The sequence below is a fragment of the Poecilia reticulata genome, linkage group LG22 (assembly GCF_000633615.1).
Source record: "Poecilia reticulata strain Guanapo linkage group LG22, Guppy_female_1.0+MT, whole genome shotgun sequence".
In the NCBI taxonomy this organism is placed as follows: Eukaryota; Metazoa; Chordata; class Actinopteri; order Cyprinodontiformes; family Poeciliidae; genus Poecilia; species Poecilia reticulata.
The window spans coordinates 8,497,335-8,514,906 of record NC_024352.1 but is presented as its reverse complement, the minus strand read 5'-3'; the positions used below and the strand labels follow the sequence as shown (position 1 = coordinate 8,514,906).

Genomic DNA, 17,572 nt, shown 5'->3' with positions numbered 1-17,572 from the left:
AATTTTGTACTGCTTTGTGTTGGTCGATCACATAACATACAAAGAGGTTTGTGGCAGTCCTGTGTTGTAAGTTCTTATTCATCTTCACAGAATGCCAACCAATAAATTTAACCAAAAATTGCCAGCGGAATAAACATGGCATCTGACAAATTTCTGAAAATCGTTGGGATTTTTTTTTCTTTTTATTCGGCAAAGATAAAACCTGAGCTAAGACTGAACCTCACAGGTTTTCATCTTACGAAATAATAAGTTGAACGGCTTATGCGATATTTATACAAGCTATTATACATTTTTATTATACACCAGTGATAGGCCTGACATTTTGGAGTGTGTGTCATTCATCAAGAATGCTTTCACATGTGCTTAACATTGAACAAAAGTGGTGTTCCGGTCTTTTATCATTTAATCCCTAGTTACAATATTTATTTTGTCCATTGCCATCCGATATGTCTTTATGCCTGAAAAGAAAAGCAATGTTATATTTGTCACACTGATATCGAAAAACTGTAAACTTGTTAAAGTAAACTATCAAGCGTCTGTACAATGTCGATATATAATTTAAAAAAAATCTACAATGAGTGACAGTAATTTCCCTTCTAAATGTGCTTATGTGTAGCTCATTGTTGAAGTCGCTCATTGTTGAAGTAGCAACTGAAGGTTTGTAAGAACATTTGCACTCGCATGACATAATTTGCCTGGTAAAATTTTTTTTTGGCCGTTCATGTTTGCTTTAACTGACTTTGGCAGCTAAGCAGACGTCAGATGAACTATTCTTCCTGGTTCTGTGCAGGTTTGTGTGTTTAAGCGACAGTGTACTCAGGTGCTTCTGTTTGGCACACTCACCATGCCAGGAGACAAAGGCGTCAGACTCAGCGCCTTCTTGTACTGCTCGAAGGTGAAAAACTGTGGAGGCAAGATCAGGATTAACGACGTGTCGGGAAAGTCACAAAACATGCAACGCCATCCGTGAGCGACAACTTTTCTGTCCTGGTTAATATGTAGGAACACCAAGGTTGTGGGTTTAGGATGAATACTTGAAAAACAACTCCTCCAAATGTTGGATGTTTCAGCATATACCGTCAGGAACTTGTTGATGTACCAGAAATTTGAAACGGATATCTAGCGGAGGCTACGTTTAAACTGAAAAAGAGACTCCATTAGGTCTTTTAGCAAGGTAACGATCTAGAACAACACAGAAATGGTTGGTCAGACACAACATCAAGGATGCAGGATGTAGAGAAATAGTGCAAAGCAAAATATTCAAAGTTCCTTGTATGCTCTAAATCTGAGAATATGTCATATTTTACTGGAAAATGTAGGTTGTAAAAATTATGCAGTTCAAAGGTAACTGGAGTTGTTCCACTGTTATTCAACTATCATTTCTTAAAATATAACCCACTGAACAAATATAGTCAAGTTAAATGATTCATTTAAAAAAATTTTTTTTTTAAGTTTTAGAGTGAGATTATGCTCCTGAAATACAAGTTTAATTTAGGCACAATAAATCTGTTATTGTGGTGAAGTTCATTGAAACTGTCATAAGTAACAGAAAGATGTCATTACTGTGAGCTGGTGGAAAGTATCTAAATCCCCTGAGTGGTGGTAAAAACAACTCATGCTGGTTGAGTCTGCTGTCTGCCTCGACCTGCTAGATCAGCTGCAGCTCACCAGTGCGCTTTAGCTCTGTGGAAGAATCTTTTGGATTTTGCATCAGTTCTGCAGCAGCATAGAAAGCGGTAGGTTGCAGTGTGTTCCCGGTCTTGCTGTTAAAGAATGATCCTGGCGGAGTCGCCAAAAGCAGCTTCGCCAAATTAGCCGTTGATGTGAATTGATACGACGATTGTGATTATCCTGTTAGCTTCCACCGCTGCAAGGATTTGTGAAACTTTCCACGAAGCTTGTGGCAACATAACATTTTTTATCTATTTTTAATAGCTTTACAAAGAAACCCAAACTAACCCTTCAGGGTTTCTGAAACATTTTCAAGTGCACAACCCATTAAATGGCGCTACTTTAAGATTCGAGATTCTAAAACTGTACTCCTAAACGTCCGGCTTAATCTCTTACGTCGGCAAAGGGCACTTCCGCCAATTTGTAGAGGAAATAAGAGCTGAGGTGGCTGGAGAGTGCTAATCTGCGCCAATATTTTGGTGCAGCAATGTCTCACCATCAGCAGTGTTGCTTGCCATGTGAGCGATTACCCCATCTTCTCAGTGTGAGTGCTTATTTATAAAGTTCACTTTGTCTCTGGCGTCTCATTACAGAGCAGCATAGTGCCAAGTAGCACTCTCCCTCCGCACCCCTCGCTCCCAGCCTAACCTCCAATGGGTAATTCTGCTCACCTATAACTATCAAAAGATGACGTTCATGCCATGGCTTACAGCAAATACTTGTAAGTCAATATTGGGTTTGCAGAGAGGGCAAACAGGAGTGTCTAAAGAGGCAGACATGGTTGAGGGCGTTATGTGTTTAATCAGCACGTGTGTTCTATGCAACAGCAGTTTGAGTGTTTTCATATGGTAGTACAGCGGCAGCTCACAATGAAACTAGATCCTGGGCCTTGCGTGACATCCTGAGAAGCTTTTCAGCTTTCCATAGATAAACACACACATCTTTTATCCTACCTTCACTGCTCTCTTCGGGGTCTCTGCCAGGATAGGAGGCAGAATTCCCTTGTAGAAGCCAAAGATTCTGCAGGGAGAGAAAATAAATTGTTGCGTCTCTCGTTTTCCTGTCAGCTGCTTGGTTGTGTTTAGAGCTAAAAAAAAAAAAAAAAAAAATCAACCCCAAAAGACGTCTACTTTACGACAGTGAGTATCAAGTCAACATTCAGGGTCGACTTTCTCACCAACAAGCGTGGTTTTAGGTGGACGGATTAAAATCTAGATCAAACATATTTCCTTATAGCATGAAAATCCCTATACATATAGCACAGATTTAAACGGAAGCCAGTAAATGTCAATGGGAAGCTTAGCGGTGGAGCAATGAGAACTTGGTCACAAAAGCAAAATGTTTGCAGAATTTAAAGTTGTTTTTGAAAGCTTGAGCACCTTCCTCTCACAGTCCGATTTTCAGGTTAGGTCAAGTCATATTTCTAAGTTTGTGTGTAAAGTGTAGGCATTACAAATACCCAAACATCCCTTTAGATAATTACTACAGAATAAGGCTGATGATTGGAAGCAAAATGAGGAGAACAGCACCTCTACAATACTGGCAAACTGACAAGGGAAAGACAAGAGGATGCAGGTAAAGAAAAATGAGAAATAACATTCTGCCATTACATCAACATTTTAATTACTTTATCAGTCTACAGAAAAAAATAAAAAATGGAGGAATTCTGGGTTGTTGAAAATAGAGTGGATTTTTTTCTATATAAACCTTAATATTTGACTTTAAAAACTGAATAATGCTTGAAGATTTAGCTTTTCTGTAGACTGCTGAGGTAATATTTATTCAATCACTGTTCTGGAGAGCTGGTCCACATGTTACAAACACGTTCTGGTACCTCGTTCCAGGTATTCCTGTCTGAAAGGCTTTGCTGAAGAAGCATCAGATTTAACGTCACTCCACGAGTTTCCCATTAGATTAAATCCCAGGGATTGGGCTGCTCACACCAAAATAATGTTAATCTTGTTTGTCTCTGATGTTCGCTGGCACTTTGTGGGTGGTTGTCTTGTTGAACCACATTTTTTAAAAAGGCATTTCGTCTTCGGTATAACATGAACTCAAGTCTTGTGATGTATTCAGGCCTGGTAACATGTAAAAAGGCCCGGCATCATAGCACAAGAAGCAGCCCCACACGGCGACTGTGCTCTGTGACTTGATTCCTGTCACACTTAATTGTTTAAGATCAAACAATTTCTAACATCAAAGACAACAACAAAATGTGTTTTCGTAATGAGTATTTATTTAACGAGGAGAAAATGCATCTGAACCCAAGAAACGCTTCTGCCACCCAACAACGGCCGTTAAATGTTTGCTATTACTGGTACTGAGTCTTTCACATCACTGTGGAGGAATTTTGACACGCTCTTCTTTGTAGACTTGATTGTTAAAATAGGCAACAACAACATCAGCATTCTTGGTAACAAGCTTATGACATACTGGCATAGATTAACTAATCGTCATTATCATGCTGTGCATGCAGCAGCATTACTCAACTTGAGGTTTTTGGAAAGTTGGCAAAGTTTTTTTTTTTTTTTGCCTTTTGGCTCTGCTTATTTGATGGTCATGATGCAAATGACTGTGCAGCTCGGGCTCGGCAGCAGCACCTCCCCTCGGTGATCAGATCCACCAGTGTAACCGGCGGGCGTCAGTATGCGTACACTCGTGGCGTATTGAAACAACGGCTGACACGTACCCACCATCACTACATCTCAAAATGGTGTTTTTTTGGTAAAATAAATGAATAAATAAAAAATACAAGACAAATATTACTGTTTAGCATCACGCATGCTTTTATCTTGAAGAGGTGTTGAGAAACAGGAAGTTAAATTAGAAGGGAGGCTGAGGAGATATGTCAAAATATAAAAGAATGAAATGTAGTAAATGTTAGGATGATTGGTGAAAATTGGAAGATCACACAAAATTTGCAAAAAATGACTGAATTTGCATTAATCGTTGAGACTGCAACACTAACTTTTTGGAGGGACTGTTAAACGATCTTTGAGATTTTTTCTGATTGATGTGATTGGTGATGTTGGACTCCTTGTTATTTTCGTCATGAATGTACAGGCTTTCAATACAACAAAGCAACATTACTGTGTCAACATATAGAGTTATCTAATTAAAATAAAAGTAAGGGTTGAGAAGTGACCCTAAGCAATATTCACTGGCTTACTGGCGACATTTCAATACTTTCCTTCTCACCTTCATTTTCTTCTTTCATTATTGTCCAAGTTGACCATTTAGAGGAGTGTTTTGTTTTGCGTTTGTTAAACCTCTATACAACGTGGTATTATTCATTCAGACACCAGGAAAGTTTCTAAAATCAACAGAAAATGTTGCCAAGAAACAATTTTAGATTGTGTATTTAGGAACTTTGCTGCCCGTAGTCCAACTTGCGAGGCACAATTTGTTCATCAGTTTAATACCAAACATAGCTTAACACAACACAGCATTTAGTTGCAACAAGGAACCAGTTGAAGGATGGCACTTCACTCAGCTGCTCAATCTCTCTGCACTTTATTCACCGCACTAATTATATACAAAACACTTATAAAGCCGTGCATATGGAAGTAGTTTGTACCTCTTTTTTGCTAAAGGCAGGGGTTTTCCCTTTTCAAAATGTAAATATGACATTTTAGCAGCCACCTCCATATCAGATACAGAAGTAACAAAGAGATGCAGCTAAATATTTCCTCCTACTGAGCTTCTGGCTCTCATGAGAAAAAGATAATCCTCAGGACCAGAAAAACGACTAACTACCAGGAAGGAATCGCATTCAGGATGGGATTTCTAAAAGACAGTGAAACAATTCATCATTTTCTACTGCAGATAAAAGGTCGATCCAAAGTTTGATTTAATCAGGTTGGAAAATGATCAAAAGTACAGAACAAAAATAGAAACTCATGCTTCCTTGAACATAACTGCATCCCATTATTTTCAGGTAATGAACACAAAAGTATTAGCTTTTATCTCTTCATGTCTCCTGTCACCCTCAATGTGAAAGCAGAGCTGCTCAATCCCCTACAACAATGAGGACAGGTCTTATTCAAAGAGTTCATTTGAATTCACCAACCTTTGCATATGAAGCATCATTTGTTGGAACAATCTGAAATTATTTTGTTTTTAACTGAATAAGAAATGCCTACAACACTTGGCTCCTTTTCACTTTTTCTTTCCATAGAATTTACCAAGAACTTCTAAAATAATCAATATTTAATGCAATCTTCACATTGTAAACAGCCTATATTTAAGAATCTGATGCATCTGCATCATTTAAATATGGAAAACCTTTTGTGCCAGTAAATCTTACAGTTATGCATAAATGACTCGTGCTTCTGGCAGGTTAAGACTCAAAATTATTTTTGTTCAACCAACAAAATTTGCTTGATAGGAAATGTGAAAGGCATCTATCAAGACAATTAAACTTACTAAAAACAATCATCACCTTTCATTTTTATTATACAAACATGAATCATATACTGCTCTCAATCAATACAAAAATATTCATTTTCACAAAATTAATCAGACCCTTTTCATAATTGATATCCATTTCTGTGCCTTGAACATTTCTCTGGATGTGAGCAGTGACAGCGAAGCTTCCTGATGCTGATGAGGCTTTTCACTTTTACGGTCGGATCTGTTTTACCATTCAGAAAGCAATTTATAGGCAGGCAAAACTTGTAGAATTTGGAAAGCGCATTACCCAGTTCTCAAGAGTTGTCCGTGACATTCCTGAACAGTGAGTCTTTGGTGGCAGTACCTGCTCATATAAATAACTTCAGTCTCCGGACTGCCTTTCCTCAGGTCCTCAGCTGTATTCGCTTCAACTCCAAAGAAACTTCAATAAGTGGTACTTGAGAAAAAGGAATAATCACCCACACTGAATGCCATGCTTGACTCTCCATTCAGAGGTTCCAACTGCAACATCAAAATGAATACAAGGCATAAGAGGCTTTATAAATAATATTTTTACAAAATCATGACATGGATTATTCCATCCTACTTTTCTAACTTTCCTCGCTGTACATCAGCCCCGAGCCGCCAAGGACATTAAATTTCTTTTCGACTCTAGCTAACAAGAGACAAACAGCGAGTAAATTATGCCGGCTTGGCGCCATGACAACTGAGACACATTTCCAAACCACAAACCTAAATAAACAAGTTCTTCAGGTGTACGATGAGGAAACGATTTGAGAGTACTTTCAGAATATGATATACTGGACATTTCAAAAGTGTTTAACTGTATAATTTGAGTAATATTTCCAACTCGCCTTTGCCAGCTCTGATTTAAAGCACGTTCTGAGCCAGAAAATGAAGATGTATGCCTACGTACAACGAAGGCTGTATTTTGAAACGAATCAGTTTTAAGTTGAGCCATTTGCAGAGTGCTGGTCAGACTGAAGTTCGGAAGCTATTCTAATTATTTTTTTTATTTCAAACTGAATGTACTCTTTTGGAATGGAATGGAATGGAAAGTGATAGGTTGGAGCATGTTGTATATTGCGGGAGATAATGCAACGGTTTGTTTTGCTAAGGGAGCACAAAGGGTGTTTCGTATACATTTAGAAGTGCACACACATGCGTTTCCCACAGCCTCAGACTTAGTGAAAACATGGGCAAGAATAGTTCATATGTTGGAACCTGTGTAAGGTTTACAGTGACAGTGTTGTGCCAAAAACGATAGAGGTACTTAGCCAATTTAGGTATATTTTGTACGCAAACATACCATTTAAAATTCCTCTAGCGTCTTTGAGTGTAACTTTTTGTGTTTCTTGAACTCCACCATGTCGAAACGCAGCAAAGACTAATCAGAAGAACTTTTTTTTTTTTTTAGGTTGCTGGCATTTGTGTTGATAAACTGTCACCAGCAACAGACAGTGTGTGCCCTGTGTGTGCCCTGCTTTTATGCCTAAATGTTGTTTTAAGGGGATGGACTTAAAGTCAAACAGGTCAAACAGGTCCAAGCCCTTAAACAACCTTTGTGCATTTTAAAAGACAGTCAATCTAAAACTTCTTGTTTTTTCAGCAGGTTCAAAATATACAGAATGTTTAGATGTGCTTTTTATGGTAACTTAAAAAACATGAACTAAGTTGAACTTGTGGGAAATAATCAGTGCATAAACAGCAAACAAGTCTGTCGCTATGGAAACACGCTGTCAAAAGCTTTGTACATTCTAACACTTCCTTGTACATTCACAAATGGAGCATTTTTCCATGGCCATACAGATATTCCATTCAGGGAAAATCGGAAACACACATTTCAGCTGCAGCCCTTTAAGTGAGGTTTTTGAAAGATATGCATATTTTACCCCTATTTTAAAAAAAAGACCTAAATATCACATCCCATCTATGTTTGTGATAAAAATACTTCCTGGATTTAATAAAAAAGTCCTTCAATATCTTGTTTATGTTACTGGTCAAAGACCACAATTCATCCCTTACTGAAGTAAGGGATGAATTGTGCAGCTTCTCTCAGTGGATTCCCTGTTAATTTGGTCATATACAAATGAGTTAAACCTCCAAATATCCTGCTTGTATATTAATAATAATACAGTCATATTCAATAAATTAAAACATATTTCCCAGTTAGTCTCTTGTCGGATTAAAACTCATGAAAACAATTTTTTGGAAACAGTTTTTTTCTTTTTTTATTGGTGTGATCAGTAATGTTCGAATTTTAAATGTCATGTTTTCATTTGGTGTAAATGGAAAAGATCATGATTAGCACAAAGAAGGGTTTCATATATCCACTGGTGTAATTAATCTATTTAATACGTATAAAAAGGCTTTTCAATAATGTTCAAATTTATTGAATGAGTCAGTACATGTGAATCATGTAAATAAATTACTAGACCTATGACAGCCTATATGTTTCAAATGTGCTTAAAATGTAACAAAAGCACATTTCAGTGAAGAGTAAAGTAGGACATTTAATCCACTGTAGCGTTCCAGAGGACATGCCATCTGAGCATGTGGAATGACCTCTTCCACACTGTGGAAGAGCGAAATTATTAGTTTAATCTTGAACATGCATCGACCTTTTGGAGCAGAATGATTGTGATTGAAAAGCACCTTCATCTGAGGAACAGGCCCACGATGAAGAAGCGAGAAACTGCACAGCTCTGGTAAGCGTTCTGTCGGAGCGATTTGCAGTTATGTGCCGATCGGTGTGAAACTCAGGGACTCCATTGTGTTAGTTTGACATTTTCCTTTCCCCCCCCAATAAAGTTCATGCGTGGATATTGTTTTACATCTTTTGTATTAACTAAATCCAAAGGATGCACATCTAAAAATAAAAAAATAAATAAATCTGAGCGGTTTTCATTATGTTCGGGCCAGCAACATCATCGGAGAGTTGACCACAGCTGTGATCAGGGCCCACCCATATTCACGCCCACAATGGTGAGGAGCAAACCGTAATGGAGCTACTACAACTGGGATAAAACCCAAACCATATATTAACTGGTTAGACTGAAACTTGACAGGCGAGAAGCAGCTTTAGTCTGACGTGCTCCTGACGGCTGAACATCATGGTGAGATCGAAAGAGATATCCGAGAGCTTTTAGCTAATGAGATATAGGAAGGGACTCAAAGGGGTCTCAGAAAATAAAATCAGCCATTCCACTGTATGAAAAAAAGCATACAGGTAGAGAAAAGAAATGAAAGAAATGCCAAGAGATCTGACAGTTCAAGCAAATACCTAGGAGATCATATGTCATCATCTGACCACCAGGTTGATCCCACTGTTGATATATAAGAGTATACTTTGACCATGAGACAGAGACAAGTCCTTTAACAGGAGAAGTGTAAGCAGGAACAGTTACTCTCTTAGATTAAGGTAAAAGTTTGCCTGAGATAAAATGAACAAAGACCAGAAACTCTGGCATACTGTAACACATTTCTTCAAGCAACTTCAGAGTCTTTTGCCCAACATTTTCAGAATTCTGCAGGTATTTTTACATTCCCATCTGAACTGCTGCTGTGCTGTAGGAATATTAACATTATTGGAAACAAATAGGTGTGTAGTGTTGGCATCATAAAAATGTAGCACGGGATTTCTGTCAATGGTGAGTATAATTTTCTCTTCTGGCCCTGATACCGAGTGGCGGACAAATACGTTACTGGTAGAGAACATTTAGTAATTGAGTACTATAAAAGAATATTCTTATGACTAAGAATCGGATCTCTCTCTCTCTCTCCGATTCCTACCGTTCGCTCCAAAACTGTGATGACACGATTCCGACGCCAGAGAAAGCTGTCGTAGTCCAACGCTATAGCAAAATTCAACAATCCTTATTTGTCCCCCAAACCCTCACAAACCACCGCACAATTCAACACCAGGCTGCTAGCACTTCACAACAACTCAAAGGCGAAAGGAAGAGCGCTGCCCTCCACAAATAATGATCCGGGCGGAACACGGTGCGCTACGAAGCAGATAAATTTCCCTCAAGGAATTTTAATAATCGAGGTACTCGAATCATTCGAGGAATTGTTTCAGGCCTACAATAAATATACAGGACTTCCCTGTAAACCGAGATCAAAGAACATCTAAACAGATGATCAACGGAGAGGACAACGTGGCGTGACCGACTACATCCTGTGAAAGGCTGCGTCGGCTCTGTTGTGGCAACACACTCTGCAAGTCACCAGAGATGATCTTGGCTGATTCAGAACGAGTGTAAATATTTTTGCTGCTGGCGCATATTTCTACTCAATATAACCCGAAGCAGACGGGCCATTACATTTCCAAAGAAGACACGCCACCTTCCATTAACTGCAGTGAACCACAACTAATTATCAAAACACTTGTCATCAAGCGGAGCCAGCCAGGATATTTTTAGTAGAGAATGCGACACATTGTTCATAAGGTTGAACGCGACAACAGTAGGATTTAGGTGGGGTACAAAAAAAACTACGTACAAGAATTTAGAGAATCATAACAAGGGACTAATAATATGAATCATTTAGGAAAAAAAAATTTTTATGCACCGTTTGTTCAACAAGACTATACTCAGAGGTCACGTTTACCTGAAGGTGTTAAATATAGGGATGGTGCTTTCAAGAGATTGTACAGCTTTAGTTTTCTGCCACGCATGTCCCTTTTTAGCAGATATGTAAACCCTCATTTTGCTTAATGGCAAAAACTTTTTATTTTGGTGTCATCTGACTAGAGCACTAGTCATCTGACTAAGCTTTCTTCTCACCCCTCCTCCGTGAAGGACACATTTGTGCAGAACAGAAAGTAATAACTTACATCAACGTACTCATATCTATTATTTTTAATAAAACATCCCACGCCAGTGACGTCTAATGGAGCCAGCCATTTGTTGACGTATCTTGCGTCAACATCGCAAGATACGGTTCCTCATGATTCTTTTTGAATTTGGCGCGATACGAATAAACTGAATTTAATTAAACGTGTTCAGGGGACATCAAGTCTTCAGGTAAAACATTCTGCAGATGAAGTCCAGAAATCTGTTTTGTCTAAGCTTACTTCAGGGCAACTCATTCCTTATGTGCTAAAGACACCAATTCACCTGCAACAAATGAGCGGCACTCCCTGTTCTATAGACTAGAACAACTGTGGTAATGAGAAAAGACCAATTTGGACCAGGAATTTAATTTTCTTACAAGGTGTCACCAAGTACAAAAAAAACTTGTTCAGCCTAGCACAAACTGTCAGAATGTGCTTAGTCAGTAAACAAGATATAAAGTATTGAATTAGCATGAGATATTTTAAACTAAATTCAGACTGCAGCAGTAGATCTCAACAAACTTCTGTGTGTTCTTCAAAGTTGTACATCTTGTTAGCATTTATTAGGACAAACTTAATCTTAAAACAGGAAAAAAACTTCCTTTTTCCTTATTCAGTGAATGGGGATCTGTGTGTATGCTAATCCAACCGGCTTATGGCTACTTGCTCAGCCGGCCAATCCACAAAAAGTGCCAAATGGTTGGCTGAACTCCGGCCACGACCTCATTTAATCAGTTCCTCATGCAGTGTAGCACATGCAAATCAACCAAACTCCCATTCAGTAAGGAGTCAAGATTGGACTGTCAAATAGTCCACATGGGATAGTACATGTTCAGCATTGACTTTCTCAGCCTGCAGATGCCGTCCTGCAAATTAAGGGAAAATGCACCAATAGCTAATTTTCCGTATGTCACTGAACAATATTGCACAAGTAAAGGCTCCTTCCTGCATCTAAAACTGATCTGCAAGTACTTATTTGAATCACCTCCTACTGCAGAAACATCTGCAAGTATCTTGGCAGATGTCTCCATCAGCTCTGCACAAGTAGAGGTAGAGAATTTTGCTCACTTGCAAAATAGTCCAAGGTTCGTCAGATCGGTCACAAAGCACATAAAAGTGCTTCGATCATCATCATTTAATTGTAGCTGTCTGACTCGGTCCCAGTCTTCAGTCTTTTGTGGTCTCTAAAATGTTTCTTCCAATGTAATCCTGTATTTAGCCGTAACCATTTCTGGTTTAACTTTGACCAGATTCCGTTCTTGCTCAAGAAAAGCATCACTATAACATTATGCCAGAACCACCAACATGTTGATGTGTTGCGTACGTTCCTCTGGCCAGACTACAGAAAGGGTTTCCAATGGCTTACTTCCAGCAATGTAGATTGAGTGCGCGACCAACTTTGAAGAACAATGGTATTGTTCTAATTGATCAGTGGATTTCTGCACCTTCTCACCTCACATTCTGATGAAATAATGTAAAAGTTTTTGGTGGCAAAATGTTAAAGGCATTTTTTGCAGATCACTGTAAATTGAGCAGACATTACATACATATGGTGGATTCATGTCCATTTCTTTTACCGTATCAGATTTTAGAGGGTAAACCAATCTGGAACTTTTTTTTTTCTTTTGCAGATTTGGGGATATAAATTCAAGTCATATCCAGAGTTTACTGAAAACCTGCAGTTTTGAAACTCCAAAAAGCGCAATTAGTTGCAGTCCATAACATTTGGATTTTCTTACGTTGGTTAAATCTCTATCCAGAGGCATTTTAACATAAAATGCCTTTGAGAACAATGGCTCCATACGTTTATCATTAAATAGGAGGTTTTCATGCAGCGTTCGTATGCAACACCTGAAATTGTTTTGTAAGTAAAAATTAATCATTTTATCCCAACAAGTTTCTTGCATAGGAAACAAAAATGAATCACTCGCATTGTCCGTGTTAACAAGTTATTTTAGTCAGACGGAAGGCCCTTCCCTCGGCTCTCTATGTTCATGCAAATGGTGGCCACAGATTTCCCGGGTGTGGTCAGACTGGGGAGCCACTGGGTGATGAAGAAGGAGTGAAATTTGTTACAGAACAAATATGGACTCCAGCGAGTGGCCGTCATTTGAATCCTCATTTGATTGTCAATGTAAAGTACGCACCAAGTCCCTTTTTGTCTTCCCTAAACAAATGGCCTCATGACACAGAGTGGGACATCGGGGGAGAGCCAAATGAACGTGAGTTTGTGTTTGTTTGTTCTGGTGTGTATAATTTGGCTTTCATTTTCATAAACCTTTCCTTTTTTAACAGCCTCCATCCATCTGGAGAGGAGCGTGCCGGTGACAGAACTGCACTTGATGAGACCAATCAAGAAAAGCAATGAATAGTAAAGGTGTACTGTGCAAATCAATTATTTTAGAGTTTTAATTTATTTTATTATTTTTTTTAATATACGCTTTGCACCGTAGCTTTGAGAAGATTCCCAGGCAATATGAACCACCCTGGGGAATATTTTATCATGTAAACAGTGTCACCTGCAAATATTTTCCAATACCCAAGGTCTACCTTTCACCTTGACCTTGAGGGACAATGCAGCAGATGTGGGCCAGGAGGATACGCTGAACTACTAAAAATATTTCAACTCACTGTACATCCTAATGACTACACCAAATAGAACAGATTTGGCAAAAGTCCTCTTTTCAATGTGAGCATTCACCTTCCGACATGTTCTGGGTTACATTTCAAGCAGCTGATTAGATACGAATTGTAAATCATAACCTGCAATGCTTTATTTTACTGCGTGGTTTTTAAATGGAAACAATTCTCCAAACCAGAAGACGGGCCGGCTTATTTTATTCAAGGCTAACATAAATTCCCCCACCAAAATAACATTGGGAGAACAATTAACATGTTCTCTTGGTCCCATAAAAAAGTACACAAAAGGTGAAGGAAAAAACAATGTGTACACAATGTTTCTCATCTAATTTGGAGGACACGCTTATTAAATACCACCCGTATTTACTGCCGTTACGGGTGGTCCCAGCTGGTGTCAACCTTAGATCCCCTCTTAACCCTGATGTAATAGGTCCAAATGGGCAGAGGCCAGTTACCGGTATCAAGGGAAATAAAGGTTTTAAAAAGATATTGTTTTCAATCTGCTAATTTTTTTTCCATCAAACTGTTCCAACAGCTTAACGTCCTTTTAATGAGATACCAAAGATTTGGCTGTATGAAGCAGAGTACCGCTACGCTCCCCCCTCCCTCACCTGTTTCTGCTCGGTGTCAGCCACTCCTACACGTTTCACTTCCTTACAAGTAAAAGACAAAGTCATCACCATTTTATGAGTACAGTTAGCAAATTAGCAAGTAGCGTGTCTGTTAAGCAGCTACCTGAGCAAACATTCCGACTGAATCACCATTTAATGCCCGCTTGTTAAGACTTCCACTGCTGGTTTACACAGACCAGAACAGGAAGACACACAAATGTTAGGAGCGGTGGGGTGTGGTCCCACATTATCTGTTTTTAAACATCCTGTGCGTCTATAAAAAGAAAGTAAAAATTGACGACCTGCTGTTTTAGCAGGCTCTTTAATCACTAATTTCCAAACTTTTTTTTTTTTTTGCATAAAGCAGAAATATTCACAGGTCCTTTTTTTCCTCCCATGAGTTCAAATCAAGTCTCCCGTCTCTATTGAGTGAAAATATTTATAATATTCATGCTGTCTAGCCAGTGCCATTGTTTCTTAGGCCTAATTTCACTTTGACAATAAAAGAATTTATGACCATAATTATGTAACTCAAGCGAAATCCTGTCTGTGCAGATAAAATAGTAACACAACTGCTGCTCCTTGTAATTCGACAGGAAATCAACAGCAATAAACAGTTTTTAATAAGCGATTTAAATCATTTGAAGATTGATTGTGTGCAATATTTGCCTCAGCAGTGAAATAAATATGGATTTATGCTAAAACAAAAATAGAACAAAATGAACATCTCTAAATAGCCTAAGGTGCTTTTTATTTATTTATTTATTTTTTTTAAAGATTGTATTAATACCTGTGTTTAAATTACCCACTCCTAAACTTTACATATTACTGGCTTTGGAGGGTTTTAAAACCCATTGTCAAGTCTAAACAGCACATATGTCCCACGGTACGGTGGATGTTTAACTGTGGAATAATAAAATGTAAAAGGCAAGATGAGGGCATTTCCTTCTGAAATGACTCAAAGGTCATTTAATAAAGCGCTTAGTTGAAGAAACATTTGTTTGGACCGCTATCGGATGCGACACCAAACACAAACCGACTGTCATAAACCAGTAAACCATGATGAGGGACTATTAAATCATGCACATCTTTTCACAGAAAAATCTAAATGCATTTGCATCAAAGTTGTTACATGTAGCTTACAGCAGATCTCAGTTTGCACTCACTACTGAATACATTAAATAAACACCGTTAACGAGATTTAATTCCCAAACAAAAAGTCGAAGTCGGCTTGCGAGTCTTCAGAGTGTGAATCTAGGTCAACTCTTACAGTGGTCTCAGACTCCAGTCCTCAAGGGCCGGTCTCCTGCAACTTTTAGATGTCTCTGCTTCAGCACACCTGGCTCCAATATAAGCTCATTAGTCGAGCTCTGCAGAGTCTGACTGCATACTGGTGAGGCAGTTTCAAAGTTTTATCCAAGTGTATAGGACAAGGGACACATCTAAAAGTTGCTGGACTTTGGCCCTGAAGGACAGCAGTTTTAGACCACCACTTTCATCAAAGCCTAAGTCTTGAATCATTAGCGTGCAAGTCCAACTCTCACTTCCAAGCCCAGTCTAGGTCCAGACCACGAGTCAGGTCTTGAGTTGGAGAGCGAGTCTAGGTCTGTGGTAGACACTCTGATGATGTTAGCAATGACACTCAGTGGTGGATGACCTTGAGGTTGTGGTTTTGATGGACTTAAACGAACACAGATATTTCAGTACTTTCTTGTAGAAATTCCCTGCAGCGGCTGAAATGTTGCTCGGCGTTTTCAGTGACTTAATTACAGGTGCAACCTGTTCGACGCGCCCTGTGCTACACCTGAAGTGAGTGTGAAAAACGGAGACAATCTGCTAATGGAGTTAATTCTGGCCAGCGCAGACTGGTGCAGAACCAGTTAAAGTTGGAGAAGTGGTTTTTGTCAAGTCTTGAGTCCCAACCCAACAGTCTCAGTCATGTCTTGAGTCATTAGACTGCAAGTCTAAGTCAAGTCTAGATTCCTTATGGGCTCAAAACCTGGACAGCAGCAGCAAAGGAAAACGGTTCCAGATATTCAGGATACAAAAAGCAACCAGCAACAAAAGTTTCTTGTGTTGCTTCAGAGGTCTGCGTGTTGAAATTTTACATACATGTTGAAGGAGTACAAGCATTTGTTGCCTCACTGCTTACATTCCATAGGAAATAAATGGAGATGGAGCGATGTCACCCCCTGTGTTTCAAGCTCTTTCAGTCAAGCCTCGTGTCCCAGACCACAAGTCTGAGTCAAGACCATAAATAAAATGATAAGTAAATAATGTCATGAGTACTTAAAATAGAGCAACCATCAACATATAGCTCGGCTGCCTATCTTTCAATCATTCTACCTGTTGCTTAACAGCAGCAGCAATTAAAATGACGGATTTTTCTGATTTCTGTTTAAAATAAATCCAGAGAGCAGGCTGAACCTTTTTCTTTTAAATCTCTGGGTTAAAATGTGGCATTTTTACTCAAGGTCGTCATACCATGGGAATCTCACACCAGCACATGCCACCTTTTAATCACGATTCTACTGTATTTCCATCATCCTCACATCATGCTTGGGCACTTCTAACAATGTCGTGACCCTGCTGAAAATATTCACAACTGCTCCCATAAATTACATTTTTATCTCACTCCAGACGCAAACAATTAACAGCAGTAATTACAAGCAAATGTAAGAGGATTTAATGCATAAGGTGATAAAAAAGGTGACTTTTTTTCATCTTTTCCCACATATTATTTTTTTCTTTGGACTTTAAGAACGAATGCTCGAATGTGTTTTTTTTCCTTTGAAGAAGCAAATCCTATATGCCTGCATTTTATGTGTCGTCTTTCAAGTCTTTGTTCATTTTAATGGCATAGCTTAAGCTAAAAGCTCAGATTTCCTTCTTCCTCACCTCAGACAGAGTGAGGTCTGGTGTTAGCTGAGTGCTGCCATAAGCTGGCTGGAAATGTTTATTTTTAATAATAATTCTACAACAGTGGGGCCTATAATACTCTTGTATAATTATAACTAAGTGGTTTGGCCTGGAGGTGATCCACAACGTGCTACCGGGAAGTTATTACAGACTGAGCAAAAATATACCATAAAGATATTCGGCCAGCAAAGAAAGTGGATCTACTGTCGTCGGGGGCTCTTCCAAACATGGCAGCGTTTTGCTGGATAAACTCAAAGTCAGCGTAGTTTTCCAGCTTATCTGAGGGGCATGATGTAATACAGCAGTCGTCTCACTGTTACAGTTCTCTGGAAATTCACTCGGACCGACTTCCCCAGTAGCCGATTCAGAAAACATGTGCTAGCAAAGATGTTAAATATTATAACGATAATGTGCGTTGAGTGATGGCAGGGTGGGGGGTTGACTGCAGCGGCGAAGCTGTTGTTGATGAACCCCAGCCAAG

General features: G+C 38.9%; 1 protein-coding gene across 2 annotated transcripts in view; it reads right to left on the bottom strand.

Moving 5' to 3' along the window:
* The window catches only part of slc25a21 (solute carrier family 25 member 21), a 116,760-nt gene that overhangs the window by 11,883 nt on the left and 87,305 nt on the right, over positions 1–17,572 (bottom strand). For both annotated transcript variants that reach the window (XM_008399143.2, XM_008399144.2), the window contains 2 exons: positions 2,625–2,691; positions 844–903 (listed from right to left, as the gene is read on the bottom strand). In XM_008399143.2, the coding sequence (XP_008397365.1) occupies positions 844–903; positions 2,625–2,691 (127 nt within the window). The remainder of the gene's footprint in view (positions 1–843; positions 904–2,624; positions 2,692–17,572) is intronic.